Below are 14,690 nucleotides of genomic sequence, written 5' to 3'. Positions count from 1 at the left end.
TTCTTCTACTATTTTGTTCTGAAATGACAAAATGAGCTTGTAGGATTTACATATGAATGTAAAAGGAGACACTCAACCAATCAAATGCTCAATTTCAACCACATTTAGAAGCGGTCAAAAGTTACATCTGTAATTAGTGTCGTCCACTAGGGATTGGATCCACAAAAATGCATCTTAAGAGCAGGTGTAAACAGGCCCTAATATCTTGGTCGGGAGCCTGAGGAGTAATAAGATCTCCAAACTGTAAACCGCTTGTTGTCTCTCTTAATCCGCCAGAGCTGCTGACGGGAGCTGCCGATCTGCACAGTAGGAGGAATTCGACTAAGTATGAAAGCGATAGTGCTAGCAGGAAGGTGGAGATCAGGAGAGATTGCAGAGAACAGCAGGAATTGAAGAGAGTGTTGCAGATTGACTGACAGGCAGGTGGAACACTATTGACGTACAAGAAGAGAGAGAGAGAGAGAGAGAGAGAGAGAGAGAGAGAGAGAGAGAATGCATACCTCACTGCTGTAGTACAAGTTCTCTGGGATGGAAACATGTTGTGGAATTTTGGAGGGAAAAAGGGAGAGCGAGAGAGAGAGAGAAAGAGGCGCAAGTAAGGGTCGTCAGGCTTATTAAGGATTGAGAAACAGAGAGAGAAAGAGAGCACAGATATAAAAATACTCAGCAGCAACTGATCCTCAGAAGTGTGGCATCTGATTAAGTGCTTGTCGATCTGAGTTGTATGTTGATAACGAGCAATAGACAGCTGAACTCAGAGCTCAGTCTTTTATAGATGGGAAGGAGAAACTGACTGCTTCCAAAGGCTTCCTGACAGACCTTGCTGCGCCGGACAATGACTGTGAGTCAAACGGAAATCCCTGCATTTTATTTGAACACACATTTACAACCAGCAATGTACAGTAAAATTGAGATTTAGAGATTTTTAGATTTTTAGAAAGTGTTTTTAGCTTTTAGTTTTTGCAGTCTAATGTAAAGACACATTTTTTAAAATACACTTTTACATGTTTCTTTGGTCACACGTTAGCAATTTGTGTTGAGACTGTTTTTTTTTTTTTTTTTTTTATCTTTGATTGAAAAGGATAGTTATACATTTACACTGCAGCATACACTGTTGACGATTTTTGTAAATGACACAGTATTTAACTGTAATATGAACTGTACTTTACTGTTGGACGGTTAAGCAGTTTGTTACTGTGTTTTAAAGTTGCATTGTGAAAATGTATATTTTACAGTAAATATATACAGTCAATGCATACTGTATACAACAAGATGATTGGTGGTGTAAATGTAAAAACATAATTTTTTGCTGTAATTGATTTGCAGTAAGTTACTGTCTACAGTAAGTTATTGTAGATTCTACGAGACACTGTTAGCAGTGTGAACCCAAACTACAGTTTAATTCAGATCTACATTGCTCAGTAAATTGAATACACCCCATTTTGTATATTGAAATATTTATATTTTTATCCATTTCTCAGTGAATATAGGCAATGTTATTTGGTTCATTTAAAGAAATCAGATTAACTTAACAGATATATTTATCAAAATAATATATATTTTAGGAATTGAAAGAGAATACAATTAAATTCAAGCAAAAAGTCTTTATTTATTTATTTTTTTAACTTCTCTTGATTTTTCTTCTTTCTTAAATTTGTATTTAATATTGTGTACTAGTTTTGGACCGTTATCGAACGTTATTTTTTTGAGATAAGCTCCAGGTTTGGCTTCAGCACTCAATAATACTCAAAGTACTCAGTGATCAACACACAAATATAATATTGTATATCTTCCTATTGAAAATATGCATTTAAAAGATTTGTGGGGGGTGTGCTTGTATATGCTGAGCACTGTATATTTATAATGTTTTTTTACTGAGGGATATGTTCATATTATGTGTGTGTGTGTGTGCAATATTTTCAGAATTATGGAGTGCACTATGCTAAAATAATGAAAAAATATAACATTTAAGCATATAGTAAAAGTAAGCATTACATTTTTTTTTAGCCTGCTGTGTGTTACATTATTAATAACACATTTATGTAGGGTTTATTTAATGATTTACTCCTGTAAAGCTTCTATTCCCATCACTTACATCACCTTGTAATTATAAATGTCATCATTTATTAATGATTTTACTAATGGGTGGGTTATATTTGGGGCTTTTCATGAACACGCCATGTCTATATAACATGTCAGGTTTTTATCCTGCTAAGTCCATTAAAGCTGTGTTATATTCTCCTGTGGTTAACATAAAGCACTCCAGTCATGTGGCACATATCCAGTTGCATTTCATTGAAGAACCATTCTGAAGAATATTGCAGTGTGGTTACATTTCATTAAAAGGACTGTCACTGCATTGAAAGGAGAAAATATTGATTAAAACATAGAAAAAATGCATTATTATTATTATTATTATTATTATTATTATTATTATTATTATTATTCCACAATTTAAATAACTATTCAGCCATTTAATTTAATTTATTTATATATTAAATGTATATGCATCCCTTTGAGCTCTTTGGTACCATTACAGTATTTAATATACTATACTTTTGGGTTTTAATTGTAATTTTGGAAAGTAAACGTTTGGAAATATTCGAATACTAGCACTCAGTGGTTGTCAGTGTGATTAAATGATAACGAGGTTGTGTTATTATTATTGTTATTAATATTATTATTATTATTATCATTATTATTACAGTATTATATAACTATTCAACCATTCTTTCCCATTCACTGAGCTACATATAAAGTCATTTGTGCTGTGTGCCAGTATTGAAAGTTTTACATTAATGTTCTATTTCAATTCCAAGTCATTTTTTAATACAAACATTTGTAAATGAAAATATGTGGCATTTGACTGCAATTAAATGGCTAAAAAAATACAATAAAATGGATTAACATGGATGTGATTAAAGAAGTTAACAGTAAACAAAGTAAACTCTTATCAGCTGCATGAAATTCAGTTTCCAGATTAACACTTTACTGTTAGACTATTACTGTACATCACAGACATGAAGGCTGCATGGAAAATGTAACAAGCTGAATCATGCAGCTCCAATCCTGGCACTTTATCAAAGGCCACTGCCAGACACGTCTATCAGTAAGATAAAGACTGCAGTGCAAAAAACACACCCAGTTCACCCACTTCAACAAACACATACTAATGTAACACTAGTCATTATAATGCTCATAGTCATTATATTTTAAGTAAAGATCATGTTCAATCAAGATATTGTGTTATTTTTCAACTATTAAAGTATCAAAACTTAATTTCTGTTTAGTAATATGCATTACTAAGAACTTTAGACAACTTTTCCTGTAAATTGACATTTAGTCATTCACTAGATGCTTTTGTCCAAAGTGATTTACAGTTGAGGAGGCATTCAGCGATTCAACAATTCAACTTCATAAATGTACAGTTTTCTTTTGTTTTGTTTTTTTTAGAGATTTGGGTTTGATTGTAAGAAAGTGTCTTGTGCAAATGTGCAAAACTGGTGCAAGTGTAAGTTAAAGTGTCAGAGAGATGAAAGAGTGTGTTTTCTACAGGTGGTTTGTCAAACCCACTCACTTGTGTGAGGTTTTAAATGATTTCAGAAATTGTATTTTGGCCAAATATTGTTCGATCCAGTGGTAATTTTGACAGCAAATTTTTGTTTAGTTTAAGTCTTAGTCTTTTGATTAAAATATTTTTTAATGATCTTCTTTTTTTTTAATAGTCTTCTGAATTATTTTAGTTTATTTTAGTCTAGTTTTAGTCAACAAAATTTCACAAGATTTCAGTTGACTAAAATTTATTTGTTTTAATTTAAGTGTAATTTAATAAAATATTGTATACATTTATTTATACAAAATACTCTAATTTAAAATTTAATAAAACAGTCTAATTCAAATATGGAACATAGCTTTTCCATTAAAGACAAAGTTGGAAAAGCATTGTTTATTTATTTTAGAAGTAATATGTAAAATGTGTCGGCAACTATTTATTTCACATGGTAAACTTGTCTTTTTGACCAGTGTGTAAAAAAGTTTCAAGCCTCATGCATCAACCACCAAGATTTATTCTGATTGGATAATAAAAATAAAAAAACGTCCCCAAATCATCATCTCGTTTTTATTGGTCAAAAAAAAAAAAAAAAAGCGGAGCAAAAAAAAAAAAAAAAAAAAAAAAGAAGCACTTTCCGACGGTCCCTTAGAGCTCCGCTCAGCGCGAGCTCTCCCGGCTAAACGCATATTGCGAGGCCTTAAATGGAGCAGTGGTCATAATGTTGAGCGAAAAAAAAAAAGATAAAGACAGTTGTAAAACATAACCAACTTTGTGTAGGAAACACTCTTTTAAGAGGTTTTTGACTTATTGCCGTCTATCACTGAATGTGTCTAAAATATCGAAAACAAAACCAACTTAACCGCTTATTTCTGGCGCCCCCTGGATGTACAGCGGCTTTAGCATTTGCCTATACTGCCTATGCCACGGGCCGGCCCTGATTCTCAGAAATAAAGGAATGCGAGCTGTTACTAGGGTGGTACCTTTACAAAAGGTACAAATTTATACCTTAAAGGTCCATACTAATATCTCAAGGTGTTACTGTTATTTTGTAGGTACTACATATTTTTGAGGTACCAATATGGACCCTTTAGGTACATGTGTACCTTTTAAAAAGGTGCCCCCCCAGTGAAAGTGACCATAACTCAACGTTCCTTTATTTCTGAGAGTGTAGTTGTTGTCATCATCACTTAATTTTTATTTAGTTTTCACCTTGTTTTCATCAGTAGAAACATGTTCATCATGAAAATTGTTGGGTCCTATCCCAACAATACATCAGTGTTAATATTATTCATTCAGTTTTCAGATTATGTACATCTCATGTTTCAAGAATTGACACTTAAAACTGAAATTGTGTAATTTTGGTCCACAATTAATGTTCTCTGAATATTCCGGTTGCTTTGCTAGCTTTAGTAAAGCTTGCATTGACTAGCAAAACCCAAACATCGACGCACGTAAGACTGGTGTGACGCACTTTTCTTGGAAATTTAATCAGCCAATGTTCCTGATAAATATATAGGGTGTAATATAAATATGAGCCGCTTGACTTGTGTTATGTGGAACATGTACCACAGCTGTCTCAGGGTCATTGAGGTGTTAATGGGCTCAGTGTATTGTTTGACCATCCTCTGTCCGACATAAAACTGAAGGCTGACGAAAGAGCTGACAGATGGGAAGTTATGCTGTTATGCAACTCTGATTATTGTTACACAGCTCTATGGAATACATGGATATGATTTTAATTGCGGAATTCTGTCCACAGGCATTTTTGGTGTAACCGAGAGTGTGACCAAGGAAGCAAATTTTGTTAATGTAGTAAAATAGGATGTATTAACCCAGTGTTGGGTCAAATATGGACAAACCCAACCACTGTGTTAGAAAGTGTAGTTTAAATGTAATCATTTATCAGTTATTAGCCATCTTATCAAACAATTTTGTGTTTAAAACCTGTCCAATAGATGTCTAAACAAAGACATCTTGGCTAAAACAAGATTAAATTAAGTAAGTAAAGACTTTACGCATTTGTAGTCTTTCATTCACGTTTATTTGATGACATATTTTGTGGACTAAAATTGTTAGACATCTATAAGATTTTTACTGACATGCAGTCTCGTTAGCCAGGATGTCCATGTTTGGACATCTATTAGATGTCTTTAATACGTAATATAAGGCTAGCAAGGGGTATCATGAAAATAATAATCACTCAGAAGTTTAACATCAGTATAAATTCAAGATATATTTTACTTTTTATTTTCAAAAAGATAATGTTGATGTCACAAAAGTGTAGGCTTCGCTTTGGAAGCTGATTGAAAGTAATCAATGTATGATAAAAATATTTATTTCTTTTTTCACCCAGACTGCACCTGGCGAGCTGGATGAGCTGTGCTTCCTCACGGCTCAGTCCATGACATCGCTGGTGACATCAGAGCACTTCAAGCTCATCAAAAAGCTGGGAGAGGGTTCATACGGCAAGGTGATGCTGGCAGTGCATCAGAGGAGAGGTCAGTTGAGCTCTGAACTATAACAGCAATGTGTCAATAATGACAGGCTGCATCCAAAGTCACATACTTCACTACTCTACTACTAGACATCCGAATTCACAGTATTCGAAAAACAGTAAGTGAGAAGTACTCAGATGATAAACAACTTAAGCCTAGGTCCTGAAGTGGCATCCAGAGGACACTTTACTATCCCATGAGGCTGAAAGGAAGAGCATTTATGAATAGAAGTGAATGCAAATGATGCTAGTAGGTTGTGGTAGTGACACCATGGTGAATGTGTACAGTATATCAGGGGTGTCCACACTCGGTCCTGGAGGGCCATTGTCCTGAAAGTTTAGCTCCAACCCTTATTAAACACACCTGAACAAGCTAATCAAGGTCTTAGTAGGTATACCAGAAACTTCCAGGCAGGTGTGTTGAAGCAAGTTGGAGCTAGGATCAGCAGGACACTGGCCCTCCAGGACCTACTTAGACACCCCTGGTTTATATGATATATGCATCATTCCAACCGACTCAAAATTAGGATTATTCCTACTTTCTATTTGGAACAGTGCTTTAAACAACCTAGACCTCATCGAGATGAGTCATTTGACATCACTTTCAAGATAGTGGCTAGTTCTTCCTCTGGTGAGATTAGCGCAGAGATACCCTACTGTATGTTCATTCATTTACTCATTTTCCTTTGGCTTAGTCCCTTATCTATCAGGGGTCACCAAAGCGGAATGAACCACCAACTATTCGGGCATATGCTTTACACAGTGGATGCCCATCCAGCCGCAACCCAGTACTGGGAAACACCCCAACACTCTCGCATTTACACACACTCATACACTACGACCAATTTAGTTCATCCAATTCACCTAGTTCATTTCTTTGGACTGTGGGGGAAACCGGAGCACCCGGTGGAACCCATGCCAACATGGGGAGAACATGCAAACTCTACACAGAAATGCTAAATGACCCAGCCAGGACTTGAACCAGCAACCTCCTTGCTGTGAGTCGACAGTGCTAACCACTAAGCCAGCCTGCAACCCCACCTATGTAAAATGTCAAATTAAACTTATACAAGATAAGATATACTAATATATAATATAATAATAATATCACAAAATATAAAATAACCTAAACTAAAATAGATGAGAACCCTAATAAAGACCATTTCTGAGATTGTATTAACTTTAAAATGCAATATAGAATCTTTTTTTTTTTTTTTTTTTTCGTGAGCTGTTCTTTAAGCAACAGCCGGCATTTACCGTTCTTTTGGTTTTGGCATAATTGGCACAATAGCACAGAATGTTTTTGATTTCTCATATTTTGAACAGGCGATTGTGTGAGATAGGCTGGAACACATTTATTGGGAACTAATAAAGGTTACCTTTGAGATTCTACATTATTCAATTCACCTCAAGTTTACCTGTATAGCACTTTCACAATAATTATCGTTTCAATGCAGCACATAATTCCATTACCGTCAAAATCGGAAAAGCTAAGGAGTTGTGTTTAGGGTTGGCAGTATAGTTAACCTGCAGTTATACAGTATTGTTGTCAGACTCCCGTGTTGTGTCATGTTATCTTCCCCCATGTTTCCATGCTCTATGTGTGTTTATTTGTATCACGTGACCCCTTTGTTCTAGTTCCTGTGGTTTGTTAATGTTCCATGAGTCTCACCTGTGTTCCATCCCTGTATGTAATCAGTCCTATCATATCCCTTGTATTAAGTCCTCTTGTGTTTAGTTAGTTCCTCTTCCGGCATTCTAAGTTATGATTGTTTACACCAGGGGTGCTCAATCCTGTTCCTGGAGATCTACCTTCCTGCAGATTTCAGTTGCTACCCTTATCAAACACACCTGCCTGTAATTATCACGTGGTGTTCAGGTTAATTGGTTCAGGTGTGTTTGATATGAGTAGCAACTGAAATCTGCAGGAAGGTAGATCTCCAGCAACATTATTGAGCACCCCTGGTTTACACTCCACGTCAATCCTGAGTCTCCTGTGTTTACTATGTTTTCCAAGTGAGTGTTTGTAAATAAATCTACGTGTTTGATAACTCCTGCGATCCTTTGCCTTTCTGAGAGAGCCCGGGCATAACAGGTATATAGTGTCCTTTTCATAAGAAATACTATTTACATGTAGTAATATTAACATGATACATCTGATTGCATCGGAATTTCATTCACACTACTTATATTCATACTACAGACCATTTCAATGTGCTACTGGCTTGTGAACATTTCCTGCTTGCTATCCAACTATTTCATAACTGTAAAAAGAGGGAATTTAACCATAACTCAGCATTAAAACAGTTATCATAACATTATTTATCAAAAGGGTGATCTTTTTGGATTCTTGGAAGATATAGAATTGAAAAAAGTAAAACAGGAATACGTTAGGACCATTGTTATTGTTAACCTCCTTCAAAATGGTTAATATAGAATATACTTTTCTAATTGTCATGTAGTACATTCAAATTCAAAAGTAATATGAGATTGCTGTATATTTGGTGATTATATGGTGAAGAGGAAGCACTTCTAACTTCAGGAATCTCTTCACTTGCAGGAACCCCGATGGCCCTGAAGTTCTTCCCGCGGCGCTCCACTACTCTGCAGGCATTTCTGCGTGAATATAACCTGTCGGTCTGCTTCTGCACGCATCCATCTCTGACCCGGGCACTGGGCATCTTCTACTCCACTCCCTCTCACTACGTCTTCGCCCAGGAGGCTGGTCTCTATGGTGACCTCTATAATGTCATCGTCTCAGAGGTCAGTACATGCTGACTGATTGATGTTCTTTATCACAAAATCTCAAATTTGTACGCTTTTCAATTTTGAGTCGAGGTTTAAACTATAAAGTTGTTCAGAGGAGATTTTTAGATGAGCATAACAGTGGCCAAGGAAGGAGCTGTCATTTTGGGATAGATCTGGAGTCAACAAATTCTTTTTTGATTCTTTCTTCTCAAACCCTGCCAGGAGTACAAGTATAAGCTACCCTGTACATAGATGCTCAATCAAACATATTACTTTTCATTCATGAAAAACAGCAGAAAACAGTCAAATCACTTGCTCTACAAACAAATGTTTGCATGATTATACAATTAAAGTAGAATCATAGGTCCCACTTTATATTAAGTGTCCCTAACTACTATGTACTTGCATCAAAAAAATAAATACAATGTACTTACTGTGTTTATAATGTATTTGAGAACACTTGTGGTGCTTTTGAGTTAGGATAGAGGTTGGGTTATGGACAGGTTTGGTGGCATGGGTAGATTTAAGGGTAGGTTAAGGTGTATGGGATGATCATCAGTGTATTTACAAATGTAATTACAAAAGTTAATCACAGATGTAATTACATACATGTATTTAATCAAGCATAAGTGCACAGTAAATACATGTATTTACACAATAAGTACATTGTAACAATATATTAATTCTTATGTAAGTACATATTTGTTAAGGCTACTTAATATAAAGTGGGACCGAATCATATAATAAAAAATAACAGTTTGCAACATTAAACAGCATAGCAAGCTGTTTTTAACGTCACATAAATGAATGGAAGTGAATGAGCTCGGAAGTCTCGAGCCAAAAAGATTCAAATGGCTGCGTTTGCTCGTTTGCGAAGAATAAGGTAAATACATGTCTGTTGTATCAACATGTTTTTACTTGTAGATTTTTTATTATGTAAAGCCTAATCAGGGACGAGGGCTGCAAACTAGCTTTATGCTATATGCACCATGTATGCAGCATTGGTTGTCTTTGTACAACACTGTCAAGGGTGTTGTCCCTGTGAACACACTAAATCAAAATCTGCACTGAAATAACATTAAAAATAAGAGTGTGCTGTTTAATAAAGTAGAAATTTGTTCAAAACAAAAACAAGATCAATTTTTAGCATCATGCATCTGTTGTGTTTTTACTTGGAGCTTAAAACCTACTTTTTTGTACGTTGTGTACAATAGATGCAAATTTTAACCATACTTGTCAAACATATCAGTATTTGTCAGTCATTTGTTGTACAACATGTCGGATCAAGAAATGAAACAGTGCAAACAAACACCATTAACTAGAAATTGAATGAAAGGCAACTGCAATTTTCACAAATATGGCCTTATTTAGATGTTTTAGCATGAAATACTTTAACTAACTGTTAGAAAATACAAGATAGGCCTTGTATAAACGAACCACTGAAATAGTTCAAACTAAGTCTTTGATTTCAACCTGTTCTTTAAAGAGAACCTGGAAAAGTGTCTTAAAGTGGAGTCGATTCCCTTTGACCCAATGTATTGCAAACATTAGGTTGGACTTCCAGTCCCACCACATGCAGAGCCACACGACAGTCCTGACTGAAATTATGATGATGCGTCATTTTTGTTGTGACGTGTCTCCAGGGAACAGTGTGTCTTTGATTATTCAGGCACGTCCATGTTCTCTGATACAGTCCTGTGTTCTCACTCTCCTGCCAAACACAACTGTTCCTATCATCAGCTTGATACATTAATGCAAGTTAATGAGAGGACTCGACGTACTGCCGTGAAGCAGATTAAACACATACACGCATTTTCTGACGTCTCATTAATCTTTCTCTCTTCTTACAACTTGCTATATTAGAATAACTGGAATACAAATAGACGAATGTATATGAATACCAATGTTGTTACACAAAAGAAAATAAGGAAACAATACTATAGTGGTAAAATAACAATAAATATTTAGTAATAATAATAATAATAATAATAATAAATAATAATAATAATAACAATAATAATAACAATGTACTGATGATGAACATACATAATCAATAATAATATTGAAAAAGAAATCCGAAGAGTAAATAAAGAATGAAGCAAACCAGTATGAATGAATGAATAAATGAATGAAGAAGCCTGCAATATTGATGAAAAAAGGCACAATGAAGAAAAGTGAATGAAAGAATAAAGTAAATGACTGAACAAATGAATGAACATGGACAAATAAATCAATTATTAAATAAATGAACATGCATACAAATAAAAAAAATAACATTATTAAAACACCATTGTGTAAAATGAATAAAATACCACAAATTGGATAAATAAATAAATATATACATACATATATGGATAATGATATGCTTTCTGAATGAATGAATGAATACATGAATTATTGAGTGAATGAATGAATGAATGAATTAATGAATGAATGAATGAATGAATGAATAAAGGAAGGAAGGAAGGAAGGAAGGAAGGAAGGAAGGCAATGTCACATGAATGAATGAGAGAAAGAACAAATGAATCAGAAAAATAAGAAATGAGTAAATGAATGAACAAGGGAATTATCAACTGAAAGAATTTATGAATTAATGATTGGGGGAATGAACAAAGTAATTAATGGATTGATGAATGAAGGAATGAGGGTAAGAATGAATGAATTTGAGAAAGAACAAATGCATGACAAATGAATAAGAGAAAGACTAAATGAATTAATGATTGAGAGAATAAACAAATAAATGAATGGATGAATAAATGAAAGGATGAATGAATGAATAAGGGAATGAACAAATGAATGGAAAACAAATGGATGAATGAACGAGGAAAATAACAAATAAATGAGAGAAAGAACGAATGAATGAACAAGGGAAAGATCAACTTGATGAATTAATAAATGAATGATTGAGGAAATTAACAAATAAATGAGCGCAAAGACAAATGAATGAATGGATGGATGAATTAAAGAGCAAAATACCAAATCTACTAGACAAGGGAAACAAGGGAAAGATTAAATTTAATTATTTGTTGATTAAGGGATTGAACAAATTAATGAATGAAAGAACAATTAAGTGAACGAATGTAGAAGGAAAATATCAAATGAATAAATGATTGATTGAGGGAATTAGCAAATGAATGAAAGGACAAGTGAATATATGGAAGAATAAGTGAAAGAAAGAATGAATGAATGAGGGAATAAACAAATGGGTGGAAATTACGAATGAATGAGAGAACGAAAAAAACGAATGAATGAACAACAGAAAGATTAAATTAATTAATTAATAAATGAATGATTGAGAGAATAAACAAATGAAATAAAAATAATGAAGGGATTAGCGAATGAATGAGGGTAAGAACGAATGAATGAGAGAAAGATCAAATGAATGAATGAATGAATGAATGAGGAAATGAACAATTTAATTAAAGAACATGTGAATGAATGGATGAATAAAAGAAAGGATGAATGAATGAAAGAACAAATTAACCAAATGAGGGAATGAACAAATGAATGAATAAAAAAACAAATGAATGAATGAGGGAAATAACAAATGAGTGAGAGAAAGAACAAATGAATGAAAAGATCAACTGGAATAAATTGATTATTGAGGGAATGAAGAAATGAATGAATGGATTAGCAATGAATGAGGGTAAGAACGAATGAATTAGAGAAAGAGCAAATAAAATGAATGAATGAACAAGGGAAAGATCAAATGAATGAATAAATCAATGAGGGAATGAACAAATGAATAAAAAACAAGTGAATGTATGATTGAATAAATGAAAGGATGAATGAATGAAAGTACAAGTGATTGAACGAATGAGGAAATGAACAAATGAATGAAAGAAAGAACTAATTGATGGATGAATGAATGAATTATATTATACGAGAATGAATGTATTAAATGCCATTTTGTATGTAAATTACAATAACAATATTGATGATTTTATTATTAAAAATTAAAATAAGGTGCCCGAAATTGGTGCAAATCAAATGTACAAATAATATTACGTTTATTGTATCAAGTTAATGATGATGACAGTGATAAAGTATGTGTGTATGTGTGTTGTTGTGCAGGCGGGTGTGAGTGAGCACTGCACCCAGAGGGTGATGTCTCAGCTGAGCAGTGCCGTCTCTCACCTGCACTCGCTGGGCTTCGTCCATCGCGACATCAAGCCAGAGAACATCTTCCTATGCGACCGCTCCTGCCATTGGGTCAAACTGGGCGACTTCGGCCTGGCGCGACCACAGGGCACAGAGGTCCGCGCCGTCTGGTACAACTCCCCCTTCTGCGTGCCCGAAGTGGAGCCTGCCAAGACACTCAGCGAGACAGAAGACGACATCTGGATGACTGTGGAACCCAGTCTGGATACCTGGGCTTTAGGGATCCTCATTTACTGCCTGCTGACCAGCTGCTTCCCTTGGGAGGAGAGCACTTCTGATGACCCGTCCTACTGTAAATACATAGACTGGTTCAATCGGGTCGGTCAGAGAGATGCGGGCGAAGTAGGAGTAGCTGATCAGTTTGACTCTTTGAGCTCACTGGTGCTCGAGCTGCTAAGGAAACTACTCAACCCAGAGCCCAGGCTTCGTCCCAGGCCTGACGAGATCCTGTCTTACCTTGGAGGAGCCTGGCTACTGAAGACAGAGAAAGAGGAGAAGCGTAGAGAGGAGGAGGCACGTGTGGAGGCCAAGAAGATGGTGGACAGAGGAGGAGTGGAAAAGGAGAAGGAGATCCTGGGACGGAGAGAGAGATGAAAGGTCATGAACAATGGCAGTGTTATAAACAGATGTACTTTATTTCTACAATTTATAGTATTTTTGTAGGTTTTGTATAGTGGGTTTTATTGTGAATTACTGTATGTAAATATATGTGAACTTTTTTTTAAAAGATGTGGAATTTTTGCAAACTTGTTGTACAGTGGTTGCCCAAAATATTATAAATCAATATGTATATATAGATATTTATATATTATGATTAAATATAGAAGGAAAATATTGACACAAACAAACACATTCTAAAATAACATTGTTCAAAGTGAGATTTCAGTAATGGTAAATAAATAAATAAATAAATAAATGGATAATGACATGCCTTCTGAATGAATGAATGAATGAATGAATGAATGAATGGATGGATGGATGGATGAATGAATGAATGAATGAATGAATGAATAAATGAATGAATGAATGAATGAATGAATGAATGATGGAAAGAACAAACAAACGAGAATGATTGAATGGATGGATGAATAAATGAATGATGGAAAGAACAAACAAACGAGAGAAAGACCAAATAAATTAAGATTGAGAGAATGGATGAATGAATGAATGAATGAGGGAAATAACAAATGAATGAGAGAAAGAACAAATGAATAAATAAACAATGGAATATATAATGAATGAAGATTGAGAGAATGGATGAATGAATGAGGGAAATAAATGAATGAGAGAAAGAACAAATGAATGAATGAATGTATCATTGAGGGATCAAACAAATGAATAAATAAAAACAAATGAATTAAAAAAATAAACAAATGAATGAGGGTAAGAAGGAATGAACAAGAGAAAGAACAAATTAATGAACAATGGAAAGATCGAATGAATGATTGAGGGAATAAATGAAAGAACAAATGATTGGATTAATGAGTAAGTGAAAGAACAAATAAATAAATGAACAAGGGAAGATCAAATAAATAAAAGAATGAGAGAATGAATGAATGAATGAATGAATGAATGAATGAATGAATGAATGAATGAATGAATGAATGAGGGAAATAACAGATGGATAAGAGAAAGAACAAATGAATGAACAAGGAAAAGACAAATCAATGATTGAAGGATTAAACAAATGAATGAATGAAAAAACAAATGAAGGGATAGATTAATGAGCAAAAG

At 34.4% G+C, this 14,690-nt stretch overlaps 1 protein-coding gene across 1 annotated transcript; it reads left to right on the top strand.

The window, feature by feature from the left end:
- The first annotated feature begins 693 nt into the window (after positions 1–693).
- sbk3 (SH3 domain binding kinase family, member 3) lies at positions 694–13,865 on the top strand. The gene is given in 4 exon segments (NM_001110415.1): positions 694–841; positions 5,907–6,051; positions 8,608–8,810; positions 12,870–13,865. Coding segments are annotated over 4 exon segments (1,035 nt in total). The 5' UTR covers positions 694–835; the 3' UTR covers positions 13,551–13,865.
- The last annotated feature ends 825 nt before the right edge of the window (positions 13,866–14,690 follow it).

The sequence above is a fragment of the Danio rerio genome, chromosome 16, assembly GCF_052040795.2.
Source record: "Danio rerio strain M-AB ecotype USA chromosome 16, GRCz13ab, whole genome shotgun sequence".
In the NCBI taxonomy this organism is placed as follows: domain Eukaryota; kingdom Metazoa; phylum Chordata; class Actinopteri; order Cypriniformes; family Danionidae; genus Danio; species Danio rerio.
This window is presented reverse-complemented; position numbering and strand designations above follow the sequence as displayed.